The 20,993-nt window shown below is 62.6% G+C and overlaps 1 protein-coding gene across 2 annotated transcripts; it reads left to right on the top strand.

Annotated features, from left to right (window-relative positions):
* Positions 1–117: 117 nt before the first annotated feature.
* Pias4 (protein inhibitor of activated STAT 4) lies at positions 118–20,651 on the top strand. 2 transcript variants are annotated; one of them, XM_027952751.2, is made up of 11 exons: positions 118–204; positions 4,097–4,523; positions 12,704–12,788; positions 13,876–13,917; positions 14,116–14,206; positions 14,291–14,419; positions 14,496–14,601; positions 16,649–16,722; positions 16,893–17,053; positions 19,092–19,222; positions 19,354–20,651. In XM_027952751.2, exons 1-11 carry the CDS (start codon positions 178–180, stop codon positions 19,614–19,616), a joined length of 1,536 nt encoding a protein of 511 aa, XP_027808552.1. In that variant the 5' UTR covers positions 118–177; the 3' UTR covers positions 19,617–20,651. The 2 variants fall into 2 exon arrangements, with proteins under 2 accessions (XP_027808552.1, XP_027808553.1); XM_027952752.3 differs by lacking the exon at positions 118–204 and adding an exon at positions 672–1,067.
* The last annotated feature ends 342 nt before the right edge of the window (positions 20,652–20,993 follow it).

Genomic DNA, 20,993 nt, shown 5'->3' with positions numbered 1-20,993 from the left:
TGGCTCCAGGCTCGGGCGGCGGCCGCGCGCGCGTGCGCAGTACACTGCGGCGCGCGCCCTGGGGAGGAGCGCACGCCGGTGCTAATTGGCCGGGGAGGCGGCCCCGCCCGCGAGTGGCGGGCGGTCACGTGACGCGACGGCTGGGGGCTCCCGGCGCGGGGGACGCTGGTGGCCAAGATGGCGGCAGAGCTGGTGGAGGCCAAAGTGAGTGAGTGGCGGCGGCGCTGGCCGGGCTGTGCGGGCGGCGGGGCGGGGGCTGGGCGGCGGGCCGATGTCCGCGTCTTCCGCTTGGGGCCGCGCGGCGCGGCCCGCCCAAGGCTGCCCTTCCGGGCCCCGTCGGCCCAGAGCGCAGAGTGCGGGCGGGGGGCGGGGAGGCCGGGGGCGGGGCCCCCGGCCTGGCCGCGGTGTTCCCGCCGGTCGGTCTGCCGCTGGAGGCAGGGTCGGGTCGGCCGATCCCAGCGGCGAGGGTCCCGGCGTCCCTGCGCACCGGGAAGGCCGCGCCTCCCCGCTGCAGGCTCAGTCCCCGCGGACAGCGGGGCGGGTGGCCACCCCGCGCCCCGAGCAGGGCTCCGGGCTCTTCGGCTGTGGGTAGTTTCTGTCTGCTCGCACCGAGAGCTTGTGGACGGGTCTCATCTCCCCGGCGTGCAGACCAGCCTGGGGTCGGTGACTCCCTGCTCATAGTGTCCCCGGACCTCCGAAGTGGTGTTCTGTCACCCCTGTCAGCACCTGCGTGGCTGAGCCAGGGTCCTAAACCAGCCCACACCGTATACGTCCTCGCGGCGTCTGCGCCGCGAGTTCGGTTTGGAACCTCAGCCTCGGTGTGAGCCCCAGAGCCCCGCCCCCTCCTGACACCTGGGGGACACTGGGCCCACCCTTTGCCCTCCCCATCGAGTGGAGCGCTGACCCCGTTCTTGCTCAGAGGTCTTCCGAAATCCTCTTCAGCCTTGGATCCTGAGCTCTGCCTTCTGACTGACTCTTGGGAGCGCACCTCTCCTTCCGGGAGCGCACATTTCCGCACTCCAGAACCAGGTCCTGTCCTAGAGGCTATCTTGAGACTCCCCTCTCCAGTAAGTCCGCTTGTTAGATCAGACTCCCTCTTCCTTGCACAGGGCCAGATCCCTTATGTCCTTGCTCTGACTTCCCTTTTTTGCTTGTTATCTTATATTGATCTTTGGAGGGTCTCCAGCTGGTTCCAGGATAGATCTCTTTAGGCTGTCACTCTGTGCCCCATTCTCTGGTCTAGGTTCAGCGTTCTGTAACTGCTTTTTCCTTCTCCTAGCTGGGGACCTCATTTAACTCTCTTGAGACTGAGCTTAGAGCATCTCCATCCCTGGGACCCAGGTGGGGGGCCGGCATCCTTGTGTCTGATCCTTCTTGCTTCAGAATTGTGTCCAAGACCACTGCTCCTTGGGAGCTGGGGATACCAGGCTTTGGTCTTCCCTCTCTCTGGTCAGTGCACCTGTCAGTGCATTTTCCTCCTCACTCCTCCCTTTCCTTGCTTCCATCCTTCTCTGCCCACTGGGAGCCAAAAGGCAACCCTCAGGCTCTGTGATAATAGGGTACACCCCCCCCCCCCCCAGAGTACTCCTCCAGACCCACACCATACACACTTCCTCTCTGGGGTTTTGGGAAGTAGAGATCTGCCCTGAAGATGAGGAGATCTGAACACTGGACCCCACCGCACTTTGGCGGAGGGGCTGGGGCTGCATTCTTACATCCTCCAGGGCCTTGAAATACAATATGATGAACTCTGCTTGATCCTCTGGTGGCTGGGCCCCCCCATTCCAGTTAAGCCAAGGTGACCCTTCTTTTAAGTTCTCTAAGCCCTGAGCCTCTGTTCAGGGGAGCTTGGGGCTGCTGCATAACTTCCCAGGCTCTAGGCACCTCTGTCTCTTGGGGTCTCTTGCTACTATCTCAAGTACCTTAAATGTCATTGAAAAGCATCTTTTTTTCAGGAGCTTTCTCTAGCTCATCGTGTGAATGGCTGGAGATGATGTTGTTTGGTGTGCATAAGGGCTGCTCCAAGGGGAGGATGTGGGGACTTATTGGTAAATAAGTCTGAGCCTTCACTTGAGGCCCAAAAGAAGGCTTGAGGGTGAGGTCTGCAGTGTTGGTACACGTGTGCGTTTTTATGGAGGGGGCCTTACCCCCACACACACACCCAAGGCTCAGAGGAGCCCATGCTGCAGAGGCCAGGTGCCCCTGCTTTGTCTTGGCTGATGTGTCCCCATGTGGTTCCTATGAGTTGAAACTGTGCTGGCTTTCAGGGCCTGGCACTGTTTATAAACACAGTTCTGACAGGCAGGCGGATCCGGATGAAGCTGGGCAGGAAGTGATCTTGGAGTGTTCCAGGCTTCTTCCTGAATATTTGTCTTCCCTGGCTCCCTCTACAGCCCCCTTCCTCAGAGTCAAGGGCAGGTTTCTTGGTGGCAGCAGCTGCGGAGAAATTCGAGTCGAGAGCATATGGCAGGAGAGGGGTGTGCTGGATGCTCACTGGGCTTGGGATGTCCAGCTTGGTTGGAGAGGCTGGACCTTGGTGGACAGGGGCTCCAGTGGATAATGTCAGCAGGGCTGTGGGCTTTTGGCTGATCACCAGGGTCAGCACTCACCTGTCAGCACCGCCCCTCCTTTCTAAGGGCTTGCGTCTCTTCCAGGAGAAACATTTTGTCTGCGAGTCTTTTTCTTACTGCACAAGGTAGAAAGTCAGTCCCAAGGTAGGGGGCCAGCAGGCTCCTGCTTACAGGGCTGCGTCAACTTCCTGCCTCACTCTTAAGTGGCCAAAGACTGGCCACCGAGGCCTGTGACACCCAGGCCACTCTGTGAACACCTGGTGGGGCTCTAGAAGCTCCGACTTCTGCTGTCCCAGGCAGGTGTCTGGGGCTGCGGGCTCCTGTGGGCACGAGGCCCTGGGACTCGACCAGTCTTGTTGCTCATGCTGTTTGCCTTCCCCTGGAGGTTTTCCTTCTACCACATTTTATCTATCCCAGGCTGGTTTATGGGCCCAGCAGGTGATCCCTGGCCCATCCCTTGAGGACACTTGGCTTGCATCCGTCTCAGGGAGTCCTCACTGCCTTTGGTGGCTGGCTCTTGAGAAAGAGTACCCCACAGCCAGCAGGTCAAACACTGGGACCTGTAGAGCTCTGCTTGATTTAGCCAGAGAGACCTGGACAGGAAGTCAGTGCTAGATCCTGCCAATCCCCCTTCCTGACTGTGGCACCAGGCATGAGACTGTGCGGCTACTGGGCCCCTCAGCAGCCTTCAGCTAGGGCCTGTGACTGTGAACATGTGTGGCTGTCATGACTGGGAGCTCCTGACCTGGAGCAGGTGGAGACCAGGATGCTGCTTAGCACCCTGCTGGGCCCAGAGTGCCCCGCCGTGGGACTACTTGGCCTAGTGCCCACAACACCCAGAGGAGTCCCTGCCTCATCAGTGCCCAGTGGGGAGGAGGCATCAGAGAGGAGCCATCCCCAGCCTCAGTGAGGCCTTGATCCCCATGCCACCCCTGAGGGCACTCCTGCTCACCTGGCAGGGCTGTTCTAAGGCTCAGAGCAAAGCGTGAGGGGTGTGCGGCTGTCCTGGCAGGTGACAGCAGTAAGTAGCTGTGGCTGCGCTCTTCCACACCAGAGCAGCGTGTTTGTGGCTGAGGCTGGGTGAGCACTCGCCCCACCGGCTGCTTTATGTGGGTTCCCTCACCTGGCACCTCCCAGGGTCCCCGCTAGGTGCAGATTGTTATCTTCGCCCATGAAGAAGAGAGTGGAGACTCAGAGGAGAGGTTGTCAGTGTTTGCTGGCCAGGAACTGGCAGGGGCTGTTTCCTACGGCAGGATGAGATCCCAGTTCCTGTCTGGGGTGCTTTCAGACTTGAAGAGGGAGCCTGAACTGGATTGTGGGGGTGGGGAGCCGGCACTCTGCCACAGTGGTGCCGCCTAGGAGTTTGGGGGGGCGGTGGGGGCAGGGTGAGCTGGCAGCCCACAGAAGCTGCCAGTCCTGGGGGGTGTGACTTTGCAGCAGTCCTGGTTTCCAGCCCCCGCCGCATGACGCCCCTGATGTCGCTAGCTCTGGCCTCTGAGAGCCTGTGTGTGGTTGCTCTTCTTCAGAACATGGTGATGAGTTTCCGAGTCTCCGACCTCCAGATGCTGCTGGGATTCGTGGGCCGCAGCAAGAGCGGGCTGAAGCACGAGCTGGTCACCAGGGCCCTGCAGCTGGTGCAGTTCGACTGCAGCCCCGAGCTGTTCAAGAAGATCAAGGAGCTGTACGAGACTCGCTACGCCAAGAAGAGCGCAGAGCCCGGCCCGCAGCCCCACCGGCCCCTGGACCCGCTGACCATGCACTCGGCCTACGACCGGGCCAGCACAGTGCCCAGGACTCCCCTGTCGGGCCCCAACATTGACTACCCTGTTCTCTATGGGAAGTACTTAAATGGACTCGGACGTTTGCCCACCAAGACCCTCAAACCAGAAGTCCGCCTGGTGAAGCTGCCCTTCTTTAACATGCTGGACGAGCTGCTGAAGCCCACCGAGCTAGGTGAGTGGCGCCTCCCGACTCAGCACCCTCCAGCCACACAGCCCGCCTCACACGTGACCGTGGCGTGGCACGTGGGGAGGGAGCTGGGGCTTTCCTTCCCAGGCAGCGAGGGGACTGCCTCTGACTGTTGTTGTCATGTAACAGATTGCCCTCAAGCCTAGCACTTAAATGACAGGTGTCAATCAGCTGTCAGTCCCTGGAAGCACAGCCTGAGCCTGTTGTCAGGAGCTCCCGGTGCCAGGGCTGAGGGAGCCGCTTCCCCAAGTGGTCTCCCATAGGCCTGGGTCCCTTGCCATGGTGCCCTGTGGCCCCTGAGTGGGCTGCCTGGGTGTCCTCCGAGCACGGTGGCTGGCTTGTCCTAGAGCTGGTGTTCTCAGGGAGAGAGGAGAAATGGAGGGAGATCCAGGACACTCACGTGTAAAGGCAAGGCTGAGCTAGAAACCACGGCTGTGCATCTGTGTGTGTGTGTGTGTGTGTGTGTGTGTGTGTCAGACAGACAGACAGATACTGGGTCTTGTGGTGTTGCCCAGGCTGGCCTTGAACTTGTGAGCTCAAGTGATCCTGCTGCCTTAGCTTCCCAGGTAGCTGGGCCTGCAGGTGCGTGTCTGCACGCCTGACTGCCACACTCTGCTTGATAACTGATCTCGGACGGGCCACACCTTCACTCTGGCCGTGTTCTGTTGCTCACATGGATGCTTCTGGTACAGCGTGGCAGGGCGCCACGCCAGGCCGTGGCTGGCTTCATGTGCCGAGTCCTTGTGGAAAAGGGGCTGAAGAGCTGTGTCTGACCTGCTCCCTTCCTCCAAAGGCTCTTGTCTCAGGCACCAGCCTCAGGACTAGCCTTTGACAGCCCCTTGGGCCAAGGTGAGGCTAGGCTTCCATGTACTTCTCTGAGGCTGGACAGTCAGGTGGAGGAGACCAGCAGGGCTCCAAGGTCCTCTTGTTTATTCACGGTCCCCATCATTGACATCAGGATCTCACTGTACCTAGCTATAGACAGGCCCGTGACCTTGCTGCCTCATCTGAAGGCTTGGCCAGGGCTGGTCACGATGGTGTAGGCACGCCCTGGGCCCTCCCGGAAGCCTCATACACACAGGCCAAACATGGGTGTTGACCCTGGGCTCAGCCAGTCGCTGGCCTGGGCTCAGGGCTGAGGAGGCCTGGACAGCCCCAGGCTCATGGGTGGGCAGAGCATCCAGCCTCCCAGGTCCCCCAATGGGAAGGGGAGTATAAGGGGCCTTTGCTGGACCCCTGTCCAGGCTCTCAGACTTTACCGGGCTCCTGAGCATGCCAGGAGACCCCCACCCTTTGTCTCTCCCACCTGCCTCCATCTCCCGTCCAGTCTGTTAGTTCCTATAAGTAATGGAGAACCTGATGGGTGGGGTCCCAGTGCAGTGCCAGGCGCAGGGCATGCAGCTAGCAAGAATGCAGGCATTCTCTCTAGCACCCCACTTAGGGTTGCAGGGTCCCTATCCTGTGGCCTGCTCTAAGGGCCCTACTGCCGCCTCCGCCCTTTCCAGTCAGCCCCTTATGTCCTCACAGAGTCTGTACCTGCCTTTGCAGGTAGGCAGCAGAGGCCACGCCTCCTGGCTTCCTGGCTGCAGCTCAGAACCCCTCTTCATCCACCCTGCTGACCCAGCATCCTGCCTGGCCACCAGTGAGGACCAGGGGCCCTTGTAGGGCCTGCACATTTCAGCTCTAGCCAGACCCCTCTCCTGCTCTGGAGCTTGGAGCCAGGAGGGGGTGCAGGCCGCATCTCCCTCCCACTGACCACCCTTGGACCTCCTGTCCTCGTGGGACTGGGTGGGAGGGACTCTGGTCCCTGATGAGGTTTCAGGAAGTGAAGGGAGGAAGGGCAGCCTTGACCTCAGCAGTCCACTGAGGCCGCATGCTCCGGCAGAGTCTCTCGGGAAGTAGGTTGGCCCAGGAGCCCCTGTCCAGAGTCAAGGGTGCATTGGGGACCAGCGTCCTCCAAGTTTGTGCTGCTGGCCCCTGGCCAAGCCCACTCTGGGTGCTGGCAGCCATCTCCCTGGGGTTCTGGGAGAGCTGGACGGTTCTGAAGGTCAAAGTGGCGTCCTGAACTCCAGGGGTCTCCAGAATGACTTGAGCAACAGGGAGGCTGGGTCCCCCAGCCTGGGTGCTGAGGGGACGGGCTGGAGGTGACTTTGAACCTGAGGTATCCAGCCTCATCTCCTGCCTGCATGTGGGCTTGCTTCCTGCAGGCTGCCGCCCCACACTGCATTGCTGTGCCCCTGTCCCCCCAGATCTGGTCACCTGATCTCCGGGAGAGCCCACTCCCCTGTCTCCACCAGGAGCATTCTGCTCTTGCTCAGAACAAAGAGGCTGACCCCGCCCTGCCTTCCTCCCCAGAGTCCCCTGTGTGCTCCAGTCTGGGGGATCCTCTCCCAGCAGAGCGCGCTGCCTCCCCGGGACCCCGTGCCCTGTGCACGTAGGTGCCGTGGCAGAGTCTGGATCCAAGGCAGGGCTCCCTCAGTTCCAGAACCCACGGTTCTGTGTCCCAGCCCCCAGCCTTCCATGATTTGCCCGCTTCTAGAGGCCCAGCTCTGCCAGCTTCTCTTTCCTCCTTGCCCCGGCCACGACCCACTAACCAAAACAAGACCCACACGCCCAAGTGGACTCCCCCAGTGGAGCTGCGGCTGGCTCTGGGCTGCAGGCTGCACCGGGCGGATGGGAGCCATAAATCACCTCGAGTGGAATGCTGGGTGGGGGAGGGGTGGGCGCTGGCGCAGACCAGGAGCTGGAAGGGCCGGGAGGCAGATGGGCGGCTCCGTGGGGTGTGGGACTGGTGCCTCCAAAGGTCAGGAGACTTGCCCAAGGTCACACAGAGCCCCGCTCCATCCTCCCTGTCCCAATCTCATTCCCAGCAGATTGCACTTTGCACTGCCTCCTGGGAGGTCAGGTTTGGAACCCTGCCCTCAGCAAGGGGAGCCTGGGCAGGTGAGCCTAGGCAGAAGGCCATTGATGACCTCAGCAGAGAAGGGCCAGGCAGTACCAGGGGCCCAGACCCTCCTCCCAGAGCGTGCCCAAGAGGCGCCCTCATGAGACCAGGGCAGAGGAGGGAAATTCACTGCCACCAGAGCTGCTGGCTCCTGGCATCCTGAGGCAGCACTGCAGCCTACCGCAGGCGGGTGAGTGGCCCCTGGGTTGTCCCCAGGGGGCAGCGTCAGTGATGGCTAGGGGCTCTGGTCTGGTGCTGCTGTGTTGTGTGTAGGGCACATGTGTGCCCCTTTTCTGGGCTCTTAAGCCCTTTGGCCAGCACTGCCCTGATGCCAGACACAGTGTTGGTATCTCCTTGTCCCGGTGCCGCCCAGCAGGCACTAGAGGGGACTGGGGTATGGCTGTCCTCGTGGGGGGTGGGCTGGGGGCTGTTGTGGAGGAGCTGGCAGGAAGGCTTCCCGGAAGAGGCGGTATTCCAGCCTAGACCTCAGGCCGAGGAATTGGCCAGGCATAGAGGGGGGCAGGGCGGGACTCCAGGCAGAGGAACAAGGAGAGCAGGGGCCTGGCGTCTAGAGGGCTCCCTCACAGGACTGAGTGGAGGCCATTGTGGCCCGAGGGTGAGGTGCCCCAGGAGGAAGGACAGTTTCCTGAACCCCCAGGGATGGTGGGCTCTGGAGGAGTGGAGGCTGGCGGGTCTGGGGGCTGCAAACCTTGTGGGGCCCGGTGCACTCTTCTGCGTCTCCTGTCTGTCTGGGCTTTGTTTATTTTTGTTTTTAGTTTTTGCTGTTGTTCTGGAGGCTGAATACAAGGGCACTTTCCCCTGAGCTACTTCCCCATTCTTCACGTTTTTATTTTTGGTTTTGAGACAGGACAGGGTCTTGGCGAGTTGCTAAAGCCTTCCTAACCTGCTGGGCTGTCCTCAAGCCCGCATCGTCCTGCCCCCCTCCTGAGTCACTGGCCTTGTAGTGTGTGCCACCATGTCCGGCTGGTCTCTCTGTTTTTTGAGGAGGGGTAACGAAGGCTTGAACTTGGGGGCACTGAGCCACATCCCCTGTTTTGTATCTTATTTAGAGACAGGGTCTCACCACGTTGCTTGTTAGTGCCTTGCCATTGCTGAGGCTGCCTTTGAACTCTCGATCCTCCTGCCTTAGCCTCCCAAACTGCGGGGATTAGAGGCAAGGGTCACCACACCCGGCTGGTCTCATGTAATTTTTTTAGTTGTAGGTGGATGCAGTACCTTTATTGTATTTATTTACTTTTATGTGGTGCTGAGGATTCTACCCCGGGCCTCACACATGCTAGGCAAGTGCTCTACCACTGAGCCACAGCCACAGCCCATGTTCTCTTTTTTTTTTTTTGAGAGAGAATTGTAATATTTATTTTTTAGTTTTCGGCAGACACAACATCTTTGTTTGTACGTGGTGCTGAGGATCGAACCCGGGCCGCACGCATGCCAGGCGAGCACGCTACCGCTTGAGCCACATCCCAGCCCCTGGTCTCATTTTTCAACATTTTTTCTTCTTTTTTAATGGTACTGAACTTAATCCCGGGCACTTGACCACTGAGCCACATTCCGAGCCCTTTTTATTTTTTGTTTTGAGTCAGGGTCTTACTAAATTGCTGAGGCTGATCTTGAACTTGTGATCCTCTTGCCTCAGCCTCCTGAGTTGCCCGGATTATAGGCCAGTGCCACCATGCTCTGCTTAATGTCTTTTTTTTTTTTTTTTTTAGTTCTGGATGAACACAACACGTTTACGAATTTAAATATTTATTTTTATGTGGTGCTAAGAATGGAACCCAGGGCTGGGGGGAGGGCTAGAGCAGGCTGGGGGCACAGGCTGGGGCCACAGGCAGGGCACTGCACAGGCAAAGATGCAGAGCTGAGCAGCATCCAGGGCCACGTGCTGGAGCCGGCTGCCCGTTACCTAGCAGCCCCAGCACCAGGCTGGGTGTGGAAGCCAGGGTTCAGGGCTGGCAGGTTCCTCACGCCTTCAGGGTTGGAACCCCCAGGCCCTAGTGGGGGTTAGATGCAGCCCCCGCCCTGGCGCTGTCCAGCCTGGTCACAGTGCTGGGCTGGAGCCTCTGGTGCTGCCCACCGACAGACCCTGTCCTGATTTTGCCTGGGGTGCTGTCCAGGACCTGCTTGGCACCCTGGGTCTCTGGCGAGGGGAGCGTCGTGCTGGGCAGGGCCGAGAGTAGCGGGCAGTGTGGAGGCCCACGAGAGGTCTGGTGGGAGCCGAGGAGCCTGTGTGTGTGCAGCGGGTGGGCGCCTCAGCCTGGGGGCGGGGCCTCGGGGGAGGGGGAAGGTCTGTCTGATTGGGTATTTGATCGTAGGCTGCCTTCCCCTCGACTTGTACTCGCTGCAGAAAGTCCAGGCCCCCGCAAGGGATCTGCCGGGCTGTGATCCAGCCGCCCGAGAGGGCCCCGGTGTGGGCTGCTGCTGCCCCGCTCTCCTTGAGCATCTGCCGGGCATTAAACATTCATCAGAGCAGGCTCCAGGCCCGGCGCCTGCCACCAGGCGCCTTTCAGCAGGCGCCCGTCCGCCCCTGATGGCTGTGGGATCCTGGATCCCTGGGTCCAGCTGGTCCAGGGTCCCTGCACCTTCCTCCACTCCTGGGCCACGAGGGGCGGGCTGTGTGTGACCCTCGGGCTGAGCACCTGTTGGTCGCTGCCCTGCTCGTGCCCTCTGGCTCCTTGGAGTCCAGGGAACCAGTGCTTTCTGGTTCCTCAGAGTCCTGCCTTGATTAGGTGCATGTGTGTGGCCCCCCCCCCACCCGCCACCCGCCACCCGCCGTGTGCCCACACACACCAGCGTCGCCTGTGGACCTCATGCCAATGTGGGCCTACAAGGGAGAGCAGGAGGTCTGTGGGGAGGTCGGTCAGTTCCCAGGAGGTCAAGGTTGTGAAGAAAAGCCAGGCATGGCCGTGGCAGGTTTTCAGTGAGGGGCTCAGGGAAGCATTTTATTCCGAGGCGATTGTGCAAGGGAAGACAGAGGGCCATGGAGGTAGTTGTAGGAGGAATGTTCCAGAAGAGAAACCAGTAAGTGCAAAGGCCCTGAGGCAGGATGTCTTTAGCTGACGGGGTCCTGAGGAGGAGACTGGGTGGCTGGGCCCGTGGTCCGTGTGGACAGGGGCCTCCTGGAGTGGTTTGGGCCTGAGGAATGATGGGGAATGGCCATGCGAACAGGGTAGGGTGGGGGGGTTGAGTGGCTGGGAGCTCCCCATCTGCAGCTCTTTGTGAGAGTTCAGGACCCTGATCAGAGCCAGGGAAGGCAGCCCGAGGGCCTGGCCTCTGGGTGCCTGCGGTGTTTGGGAACAGCCTCCGGGACTGGCCAAGGGAGTGGGTATGTAGCAGGATGGGGAGGAGGGGGCTTGGCCCTGGACGCCAGGCAGTGTGTCCTTGCTTCTGACCAGTGTGGCAGAGGCACACAGTTTTAGAGGAGACGCCAGCCTTTCTGGACAGGGCTATGTCACAGCCCAGGTGACAACTCACCTCTGCCGGCTGCTCGGAGCAGCATCAGGACGTGGGCCAGTGGTACAGTGGAAGAGGTGTGCAGGGCCGACCCCAGGCCCTGAGCCAGCACGCTGCCTGCCTGGCCTCACCTAGAAGTGGATGCCCCTCAGGGAAGGGCGGATGCTGTGTCTTTGGTGACTGGGCTCAGGCCTTTCTCACTACTTTAAGCCACCTGCTGGGGACCTGCCCTCCACTCCTGCTTTCCGGGAGCAGCTGCAGGGTGGAACAGGTGGGGGTGGCATTTTGATCTCCTGCTTGGTCTTCAGGGCCTAGCTCAGGTGTCACCTTGTGAGGCCTCCCCTCCTGCCTCCAGAATAATTGCCCCCCAGGCCCCTGGGCAGATCCAGGCTTGTCTGCAGGTGGCCTGTGTGCACCCCCTTCACAGTTAGGTGGCACTCAGCCAGAGACCTGCTAGGCCCTCAGCGAGCAATCGGGATTGGCTTGCAGCATCATGGCTGTCACCACAGTCACCTTTGGGCCCTAAACACAGACTCAGTAGTGGTGGGCACCCCAAGAAGCGGACCTGTGAGGAGGCGCAGGCCTCCTGGCTCTGGGCCCGAGTTGCTCTTAGGTAGAACGGGTGTCCTGTCCCGTGTCATCTAGCCTCATGATCTGGGTTCAGAAAGTTCTGGGCAGGGTTGGCAGGCCAGAGCCAGTCCCAGAGCAGCCTGAGCGCCCGGTGCCCGGCTCACTGTGGCTGGGATCCTCCCTGCAGAAAGGTCTCCGTGGAGCCGTGTTCGGTTTCTGCCCCAGGCCAGGAGCCTCCCCACCGTGTGTCTGAGGTGGCGCGGTGCCTGCCGAGCGGGAGGCTGCTGGTCTGCTGCTGATGGTGAGAGCCTTGGTCGACGCCATTGTTTCCATCGCTCAATCTGGCGAAAGTCGAGCTTTTGGCTTTGATCATCTTACCTGTTTGGATTTCATTTTTTCTCGAGTGTTTCTTCCTTCCAGTGACTTTGGCTTTGACTTGCCCTTCTTCTTCCAGCTGCTCCTGGAGGAAGCCTGCATCTTTCATCTTAAGTCTTCTCTGACCTGTGGCCTCTGCCTGCCATCCAGCTCCTTGGGAGGCTGGGGCTGGAGGATCGCAAGTTCAAGGCCAGCCTGGGAATCTTAGTGAGACTCTGTCTCAAAACATAAAGAGGACTGGGGGTGTGACTCAGTGGCGGAGCCCTAGTTCCGTCCCCAGCACCACAGAATAGAAACTGAAATCCTCTTCCTCTCCGGGAACTGCTTTGGCTGCGCCTGCAAGTGTTGCTCTGTTGTGTTTCGCACTTGGTTGAAAGGTTCTCTCTGCCCCGCGGCCTTAGCTACAGTGGAGCGTGAAGGACAGCTGTGACCCCGGCCTGGCGCCACCTCTCAGGACCTTCCTGACCTTGGCCCTAGGAGGTTCTAATGATCTCTTGCGAGGCCCCACATGTGGTCCCACTGTGGCCAGCCGCTGTGGTCCCTGAGTTGGGGCCAGCTTCTGAAAGCATGCAGGGAGCCAGGCCAGGGCCCAGCTGGGTTGTCCTCCCCTCCTCCTGCAAGGGGACGAGATCAAGTTTCCTGCACCAGGGGCCCTGGGCAGTCTTGCCACGTTCACAGGACCCCACTGGCTCTGGCTTCCCATTTCCTGTTTCCTGGTCTGGAGAGGGGCTCAGAGACGTGGCTGCATGTGGGTGCCTGCATCAGGGTTTGGGGCAGACGTGGCCCTGACCCCACTTGTCTTCAGTCCCACAGAACAGCGAGAAGCTGCAGGAGAGCCCGTGCATCTTCGCCCTGACGCCCCGGCAGGTGGAGCTGATCCGGAACTCCAGGTGCCCGCCCATCTGCCTGCAGGGCCGCTGCGGTGCCCGAGAGTCACGTCCCTCACGTCCAGGGCCACGTGCTCAGTGTTGTCACGTACCCTTCAGCTCCAACATGGACTCCATGTCCCCCTTCACAAGGGACCCAAGATGCTGTGGGCGGGGCTGGGTGGTTCTGTGGGTGTTGTCCTGGGCTGCAAGGTGCTGAACAGCACCCCTGGCTTCCATCACTCGGCCAGGAGCTCCCCAGTTGTGACACCACGTTTCCCCGGACATCACCTCCTATCCCCTGGAGGCAGGGTCAGCCCAGATGAGGCACCTGAGCTATAGCAGGTGGAGTGCGGGGCCACCGGGAGCTCTCTGAGGCCTTCGCGTGTCCAGCTAAGACACAAGCCCCGCTGGGGAGCCCTTGTCAGATGCCGTGTGTGCCGGGCACGTGCTGGGTGCTCCTCGCCCTCCACCCAGAGGGGTTCCCATGAGCACCCATCTGTCTTCCAGAGACCAGCAGACACTCAGGACGGGAGGTCACACTGAGGGTGCAGCTCAGGCAGAGCATGTGTGTGTCCCAAATGAGGCACTGGGTTCCATTCCCAGCACTACAAGCAAAGACAGGAGAGGTCACTTGGCCAGCTCCTCTGGGGGCCTGTGCAGGGCTAGGGTCACAACCCACGTCTGAGTCCGTGGAACCCACGTCTGAGTCCCTGCCTCCTTATGGGTCCAAAGTCCCCCAGCCCCTCATCCTTGCTCTTGAAACTGGTCATGGCTTTTGTCTAGTGCAGTGGCCACAAAGGCTGGGTGGCCTGGCAGAGGTTGGGGACCCACTGAGCCTCGTCTTCCTGGGGTGTGAGCCTCACTGCCACAGCCCCTCCCGCTCAGGCCCTGCTGCACGCAGCGCCACACAGAGCCTGCCCCGGGCGGGCGCCCCTCGCCTGAGACGAGTCGTCTTCCCAGCGTGGGCCAGGGTGGCTGGTGTCCTCCGGGGAGCCCCTCAGTGAGGGTGCCGCTGGCTCCCCGGCAAGACCGCGGTCCAGCTGGCGAGCGGCGTGCGTGCTGGCCCCTCCCTCACTGACCTCCTCTCTCCTTGGTCCGCTCGGTGCAGGGAGCTGCAGCCCGGAGTCAAGGCCGTGCAGGTGGTCCTGAGGTACGTCTGCAGCCAGGCCGCGGCCACCCGCCCTGACCACGGCCCTCCCACCCTCACCCCGCTGCCATGTCCTCGTCACGCACTGCATCCCAGGCCCTGCACCGCTGGCCCCTTGTCCCGCCCTCTGACCCCCATCATTGTGTGGGGACCAGCAGTTGCTCCCAGCCCCCAGAACAGCTGTCCCTGTTGTTGCTGCAGGATCTGCTACTCGGACGCCAGCTGCCCGCAGGAGGACCAGTACCCGCCCAACATCGCCGTGAAGGTCAACCACAGCTACTGCTCGGTCCCGGTGAGCTGCGGCCCTGCTTGGCGGGTGGGGGGGGGCGGGGGGACACCGCTGGCCCAAGTGCCCTGAGCAGCCGTCCTCTTGCAGGGCTACTACCCTTCCAACAAGCCCGGAGTGGAGCCCAAGAGGCCCTGCCGCCCCATCAACCTCACCCACCTCATGTACCTGTCCTCAGCCACCAACCGCATCACCGTCACCTGGGGGAACTACGGCAAGGTGAGCGGGCCTCCCCTACCCAACCTGGCTTCCCCCTGGCCTGGCCCTGCTGGGCTGACCCCTGCCCTCTCCCCAGAGCTACTCGGTGGCCCTGTACCTGGTGCGGCAGCTGACCTCGGCGGAGCTGCTGCAGAGGTTGAGGACCATCGGGGTCAAGCACCCGGAGTTGTGCAAGGCGCTGGGTGAGTGGTGGCGGGGGCCCGAGGCCGCCCTGGTACCAGGGACCGGACCCTCCTTCCTGGGCGTGAGGGGTGGGCTTGACAGTCTGTGAGCCCAGGCTTAGCAAGTCAGCTTGGGGGCTGTGGCACCAGGGAGGCTAGGAGGCCTCTGCACGATGCTGCGGGGTGGGGAGCAGGCTGCGGCCCATAGGGGCCGAGGACTTGGGGCCCTGGTCCCAGGGCCTGTGCCCTCAGGGAGCCCTCAGGCTGCCATGGGTGGCTCTGGCCTGGCATTCAGGCAAGGTGGGGTCATAGCTGGCTGAGGGTGACGCGCAGGGGACGAGGCTGCTGTTTCCTCCTTCCTGTGATCATGACGCGTGCTGTTGTTAAGTAACGAAACCTAGAGCACCTGAGAGGCGCTGGGTGCCCCGGCAGGCGGGCAGGAGCAGTGTGTTCTTCCTGGGTGCCCGCCAGGGGTGCCAAGCACAGGCACTCAGGCTGTGTGGCCTGGAGAAGCTGCTGGTCGTCTTTGGTGTCCATTCTTCACAAGAACAGGCCCAAGCCATCCTGGGGAGGCCTCTCCGTGGGCCTGCCTTGCGGGGCGGGGCTGGGCTGTGAGGTCCTGTCCTTGGAGGGGCAGTTGGGTGGGGCCCAACCACCTGGTCTCTGGATTCTGGTGCCCGCTGGAGACGCACCACAGGTCCCTGGGCTTGTTCAGCCCCTTCCACTAACCCAGTCTCTTGCAGGTGGGAGGGGAGGGCCTTGCCCAGCCCAGATGGACCCTGGGCTCCACCCCAGCTCTCCACATCCCGTGGCCTCCAGCCTCGGAAGGGCCTCTGAGCCTCACTATGTGGAAGCCTCCTGCCCTCGCCCCCAGGTGGGAGTTAGCCCACTGCCCCTGCGTGTCACAGAGGAAGCCCTGTGTGTGACCCAGCCCTGTCCCTGTGACCAGAAGGAGACAGGCAGAGTCATCGTTGTGGCCCCGTGGCCCCAAGGCCTGTGCACCTACTCTGCCACCTCTGCTCCCCTTCAGGGCCCTGGGGGAACAATGGCCCCTTGACCAGGAGGAGGTTGTGCTGCTGATGGTCGGGCATGGGCCTGACTGTGGCCCCCCTTGAGCAGGTCCCACCCTAGGGGTCTCTCCCAGGAGCGTGGCAGGTATCTGCCCAGGCAGCCACAGGCGTGCGTCTCCATGTTGGCCTCTTTGTCTCCAGGAAGTCCTGGGGGTCTGCGTTACCCTCTGGCTACACACACAGCCTTCCCCGCGCCCTCTAGCTGTCTGGAGTCGCCCCAGCACTCAGCAGGAGGGAGTGCACACTGAGGAGGCCGTGTGAGCAGGGAGGGTGCAGGAGGCCAGGCAGTGAGGACCTGGCCATTGGCCCAAGGCCTGCCCACCTGGCCCTTGAGTGCCCAGGGCTCTACAGAGGTCTTGGGCTCAGGCCGCTCCTGCCCCCAGAGGAGGGAGAGCACTCAGGTACCACAGACTGGGGGTCAGGAGGGGCACAGAGAGGCACTTCCCAGGCAGGCCTGAGACAGGAGGAGGGGAGTCCCAGGCAGAGAAGACGGCTTCCTGGAGGAGGCCACGGGCCACCAGGGCCGTGAGAAGGCCATCTTCTCCTAGGGCCTGCATGTCCCGAGACCTTCCCACACACTGTGTGGCACCCTGAGACCTCTTTCCCTGCCACAGAAGTTGGGCCTCACCCTGAGGCTGCTATGTGTTGGGCACAGATGCCACTTGGCCTTAGGGTGGTAGGGAATCCCTGTCCAGTCCCCACCATGTCCTTGGGGAGGTGTTTTGGTGACAGAATAGCCGTCACTGTGGGTGCTCTGTGGGTGCTGGGTGCTGCCAGAATTTCTCCAGAAGAGCTCAGCAGGAGCTCCACAGGTGAGGGGACCTTTCTGGACCCTTGGCTGGGCACAGACTGGGCCTTGGGGTCCTGCAGACACTCTTCCCAGCCCAGCCTGGGTCCCCACCAGGGAAGCGTCTTCTAGGAGTGAGCGCGTCCTGAGGGCTGTGACCCAGGCTGCCCGTCCCTCCCCTCTGACACTGTCCTCTGTCCCCTCCACGTAGTCAAGGAGAAGCTGCGCCTGGATCCCGACAGCGAGATCGCCACCACCGGTGTGCGGGTCTCCCTCATCTGCCCGGTGAGTGGCTGGCAGGTCCCCGCACTGCTCCCTCCCAGAGCCGCGTGGCCCGGGCATCCTCCTTCCCCCCAAGTGGCGCTGGTGCAGCTGGTGTGGGAGCGAAGGCGGGCAGGGCCTGGCTGGGGTCCCCTTGGTGTCCCGCGGGCCTGCTCACCCACCCCTCCCCGCAGCTGGTGAAGATGCGGCTCTCGGTGCCCTGCCGGGCGGAGACCTGCGCACACCTGCAGTGCTTCGACGCCGTCTTCTACCTGCAGATGAATGAGAAGAAGCCCACCTGGCTGTGTCCAGTGTGTGACAAGCCAGCTCCCTACGACCAGCTCATCATCGACGGGTAAGTCCTGGAGCCCAGGAGCAGCCAGGTGCCATGCTGGGCAGCCCCTCGTCTCCCTGGGCCCTGGCTGTGGGAAGCGTGAAGCCAGTGCCATGGGCAGGGGAGGACGGCTTGGCCCCATGCGAGCAGGTGCTGGAGGCTGTGGTGTGGCCTGGGCCTCAGGAGTGGCTCTGGCTCTTCCCCGTGAGGTGGGCACCTGCTGGGCCAGCACTGGGCCTGTGGGAGTTGGAGGCCCTTAGCAGACAGCACCCTGCCCCTGCTCCCTGCGGGGAGGTGAAGGCAGGCCCACAGCTGCTGGTCATGCCCTGCCCTCCTGGTGGCACTGGCCAGGGACGGGCCTTTCTGCTGGGTGGGAAGCTTGCCCAGGTCTCAAGGTTCCACACACTGAGCTCAGTTGTCCCTGGCACCTGAGGTGGCTCCTGCCAGGCGCTGGCTGCACCCCCTCACCTCCCCCCACCCCACCTCACCTCCCGGTCGCCAGAGACACTGTGGCCGGCAGCGGTCATGGGGTGGACTCCCTTCTGAAGCACCTGCCCTGCCTCTGCCTCTCGTGCTGCCTGTTGCTCTGCGGTGCTGGGGGAGCCCAGGGCCTCACGTGCTTGGCAGGCGTCCACCCCTGAGCCTCACCCCAGGATGCCCCTCCACTGAACGGATGAGGACACTGAGCCTCAGGGGGGACTGCCCCCACCCAGACCCTACCACTAACTTGTAGGAGGTTGGCCTAGAGTGACTTGAATCCAGGTCTCACTAGTTCTGAGCCTGAGCCCTTCTTGGAAGGGCCGAGCTGCTACTGGCCTCCAAGTGGAGTGAGGAGGCCCCTGGGACCAGGCACGTGGGCTGGACCTGAATGGCCGCTCTGTTCCCAGCTGGCAGCTGTGCAGCCCGGCACCCGCCTCCCCCAGGCCCAGAGCCGGTGGTTCAGCTCAGAGCAGCAGTGGCCCCTGGCTGCAGAGGCCAGCGGGCTGGGCAGATGCTGTGCTTCCCAGAGGGCCTGGTCCCGGCCACCTCAGCCCTGGTGTCGCAGGGCAGCCGGGAGGTTCCTGGAGGGGTTCACGTAGTATCTCCTGTGGTTTTGCCCGTCTGCCCTGGACCTGCCCTCAGGAGCCCTCTGCTGGCAGCTGCTGCTGCGGGAGAGCAGGAGAGGCCTTCGGGAGCCGGGTGAGGGTGGCAGTGGGGGCCAGCCAGGATGGAAGTGGCCCACTGGCCTTTGCAAGGGTGGCCCTGAGTGGGACAAGGCTTCTCCCTTGTGGTTGGGGGCACGGTGGCCAGCGTGCCCTGTGTGGACTTACCCGTGACACGGTGCCCCCTCTGATAGGGAGACATGCCTCGTGGCCAGTAGGTGCTGGGGGCAGAACTGGAACCAGAGCCAGCTGCCCAGTCTTGTGACCTCAGGCTCTTGTCCTTGCCACGCCTCTGTTTCCCTTCTGTGGACAGCGGGAAGTTCCCCATGCAGAGGGACCCAGTGTACAGTGCATGCCCTACAGGAACTGCAGTGTGGGAGCGAGGTGGCCCCGTTGTCCCCCGAGCTTCTAAGAGCCTGGAGCCATGTGCACCCTCCTGAGCCTCAGTGTCCTGTCTGCCTGGAGAGCAGGCCACAAGAGGCTCGGGGTTCCTACGCTGGCCTCCGCTCTGCTCGTCCTCTTGCGGTCACCTCTCGGCAGCTTCCCCGTCTGTGAAATGGGGCGTCGTGCAGTAGAGGTGGGGGTTGAAGGGCCAGTGGCAACTGCCTGGTGGTGCCCAGCCCCAGAGTAGTGCTCTGATATGAAACCGCAGGCCCCCTGGCCACCCTCCAGGGTGACTGGGGACGGGCCTCCTGTCTGCACCGTGGCTACCAGGCCAGCTGCCTGTCGTCCTCCTGGGGCCACAAATCCAGGCCTGTGCAGAAGGCCCTCCAGTCCCCCACCCTCGAGCCCTTGGGTCCGGTTGGTACAGTCTCTGAACCAGCTCTGCAGAGATGGGTGGGGAGTTGGCGAGCCCCGTAGAGGGCAGGGGGCCGGGAGTGAGGCCTAGCCCCGCATCAGCCCACCCCCTCGCCCAGGCTCCTCTCCAAGATCCTGAGCGAGTGTGAGGACGCCGATGAGATCGAGTACCTGGTGGACGGCTCCTGGTGCCCAATCCGCACTGAGAAGGAGCGGAGCTGCAGCCCCCAGGGCCCCATCCTGGTGCTCGGTGAGTCCCGCGCCCTGCACCCGTCCTGTCCTGCGTGGCTGTGGGTGCGGCTGGCCCTGTGCGTGATGGCCGTGGGTCCCCTGCTGTGCCTGTCGCAGCCTCCTGAGTGCCCACGTCCCCGTTGCCCACAGGAACCTCAGATGCCAGCGGGCTCCTGCCCACCCCCAGTGTCAATGGCGGCAGTGGTGGCACCCTGGGCAGCGCGAGCAGCGGGGCAGCCTCCGTGGGCAGCGTGGAGAACGGCAAGCCGGGGACCGACGTGGTGGACCTCACACTGGACAGCTCGTCGTCCTCGGAGGAGGAGGACGAAGAGGAGGACGAGGACGAGGATGAGGAGGGACCCCGGCCCAAGCGCCGCTGCCCCTTCCAGAAGGGCCTGGTTCCGGCCTGCTGACCGCCGGCCACATGACCTGAAATTTCCCTGGTGCTGACCACGCGGAGGGCGGGCGGCCGGGCGCAGAGGAGCAGCGATTCCTTCTCTTTTCATTGTCCGTTTGTCCTCTCCGCCCTCCCTGGCTCCTGGCACCTGCACCTCTGGACTCTCCTCTCGGGGATTAAAAAAAAGTAAAATGACAAAAAAAAAAAAAAAAAAAAAGCTCAAAAAACGAGAAAAAGAAAAACGAAACCGACAAAAAGACGGACTCTTCCACAAGGCTGCCGGCCCGGGAGGAGGGGCTGCGTGGGAGGGACCCAGGAGCCTGGCCGCGACCATTCCAGCTGGGGCCTGGCCGTTGGGAGTGGCGGCCCGGCGACCACCGCAACTGAGCGACATGCTCTGTCCCCTTGCTTTGCTCTCCGCGATGCGTCCTCCCTGGAGACCCTCGCCGCGCCCACAGCGCTGGGCTCCGAAGCCATGGGTGGGGCGGCCGGGTCGCCGCAGGTGGGTTGTTTTTGAAAGTGCAATAACGTGGTATCTTGAAGACCCGCGGTGGCCAGCGCCCCCCGGGAGGCGGCCCCGGTGCGGCACCGTGTGGCGTGGGGGGGTCAGTTTCTAGCCAGCTACCTCGGTAACTCCAATTCAGGTTAACTTCCCTACGGAACAGCACAGATGTCCACCGCCAGCCCCGCCGCGCCCGGGCAGGGAGGGCGTGGCGTCCGAGGGCGGCAGGTCTCTTGATTTGGGTTGGTTCCCCTCCCGCCAGGCTCCTGGGCTCCCACCGGCCCGGGGCCCGCTCGCCCACCCTGGAGCCGGCGCCCCCACGCGGCCCGGAGGCAGCGGCAGAGGGCTCCCCCTGCTCTGCGGGCCCTTCCCGCTGCCCTGGTCAGGAGGCAGGGTGGGGCCGCGGCTGGGCGTCAGGACTGCTGTGTGAACTCCCGTCGGCGGCCACCCACGCCGCCCACGGCCGAGGCCGCTGTTTTCTAATATTTGTATTCTAATTTAATTGTTTTTTAAAAATGCAAATAAAACGGTCAAGGTGAAGCCACCGAGGCCTGTGCTGTCTGTGCCCTCTCTGTGTGTTGGGGGCCTGGGGACACCCAGGGGCCTCTCCCCTCCCCAGGTGCCTGTCCCCTGGGCAAGGAGGCTGGATGAGGGGTGCCTGCCCAGGCTTTCCGGGGTGGAGAAGGCAGCGTGCCCGCCAGGTGCCGTGGTCACCAGGGCAGAGCTGGGACACGGGCAGCAGCCAGTGCTGGCGAGGGGGAGGACCGTGCCCACAGCAGCCACCATGGGAGGGGGGCAGTGGCCCTGAAGAGGACAGGCCAGAGGTCTGAGCACATCCCACGGACGTGCACACACGTGTTCACAGCCGGCGAACGTGGAAGTGAGTTCCAC

Source organism: Marmota flaviventris, chromosome 1 (genome assembly GCF_047511675.1).
Source record: "Marmota flaviventris isolate mMarFla1 chromosome 1, mMarFla1.hap1, whole genome shotgun sequence".
NCBI lineage: Eukaryota > Metazoa > Chordata > Mammalia > Rodentia > Sciuridae > Marmota > Marmota flaviventris.
Note: the sequence above shows the minus strand (reverse complement) of the source record. Positions and strands in the feature narration are given on the sequence as shown.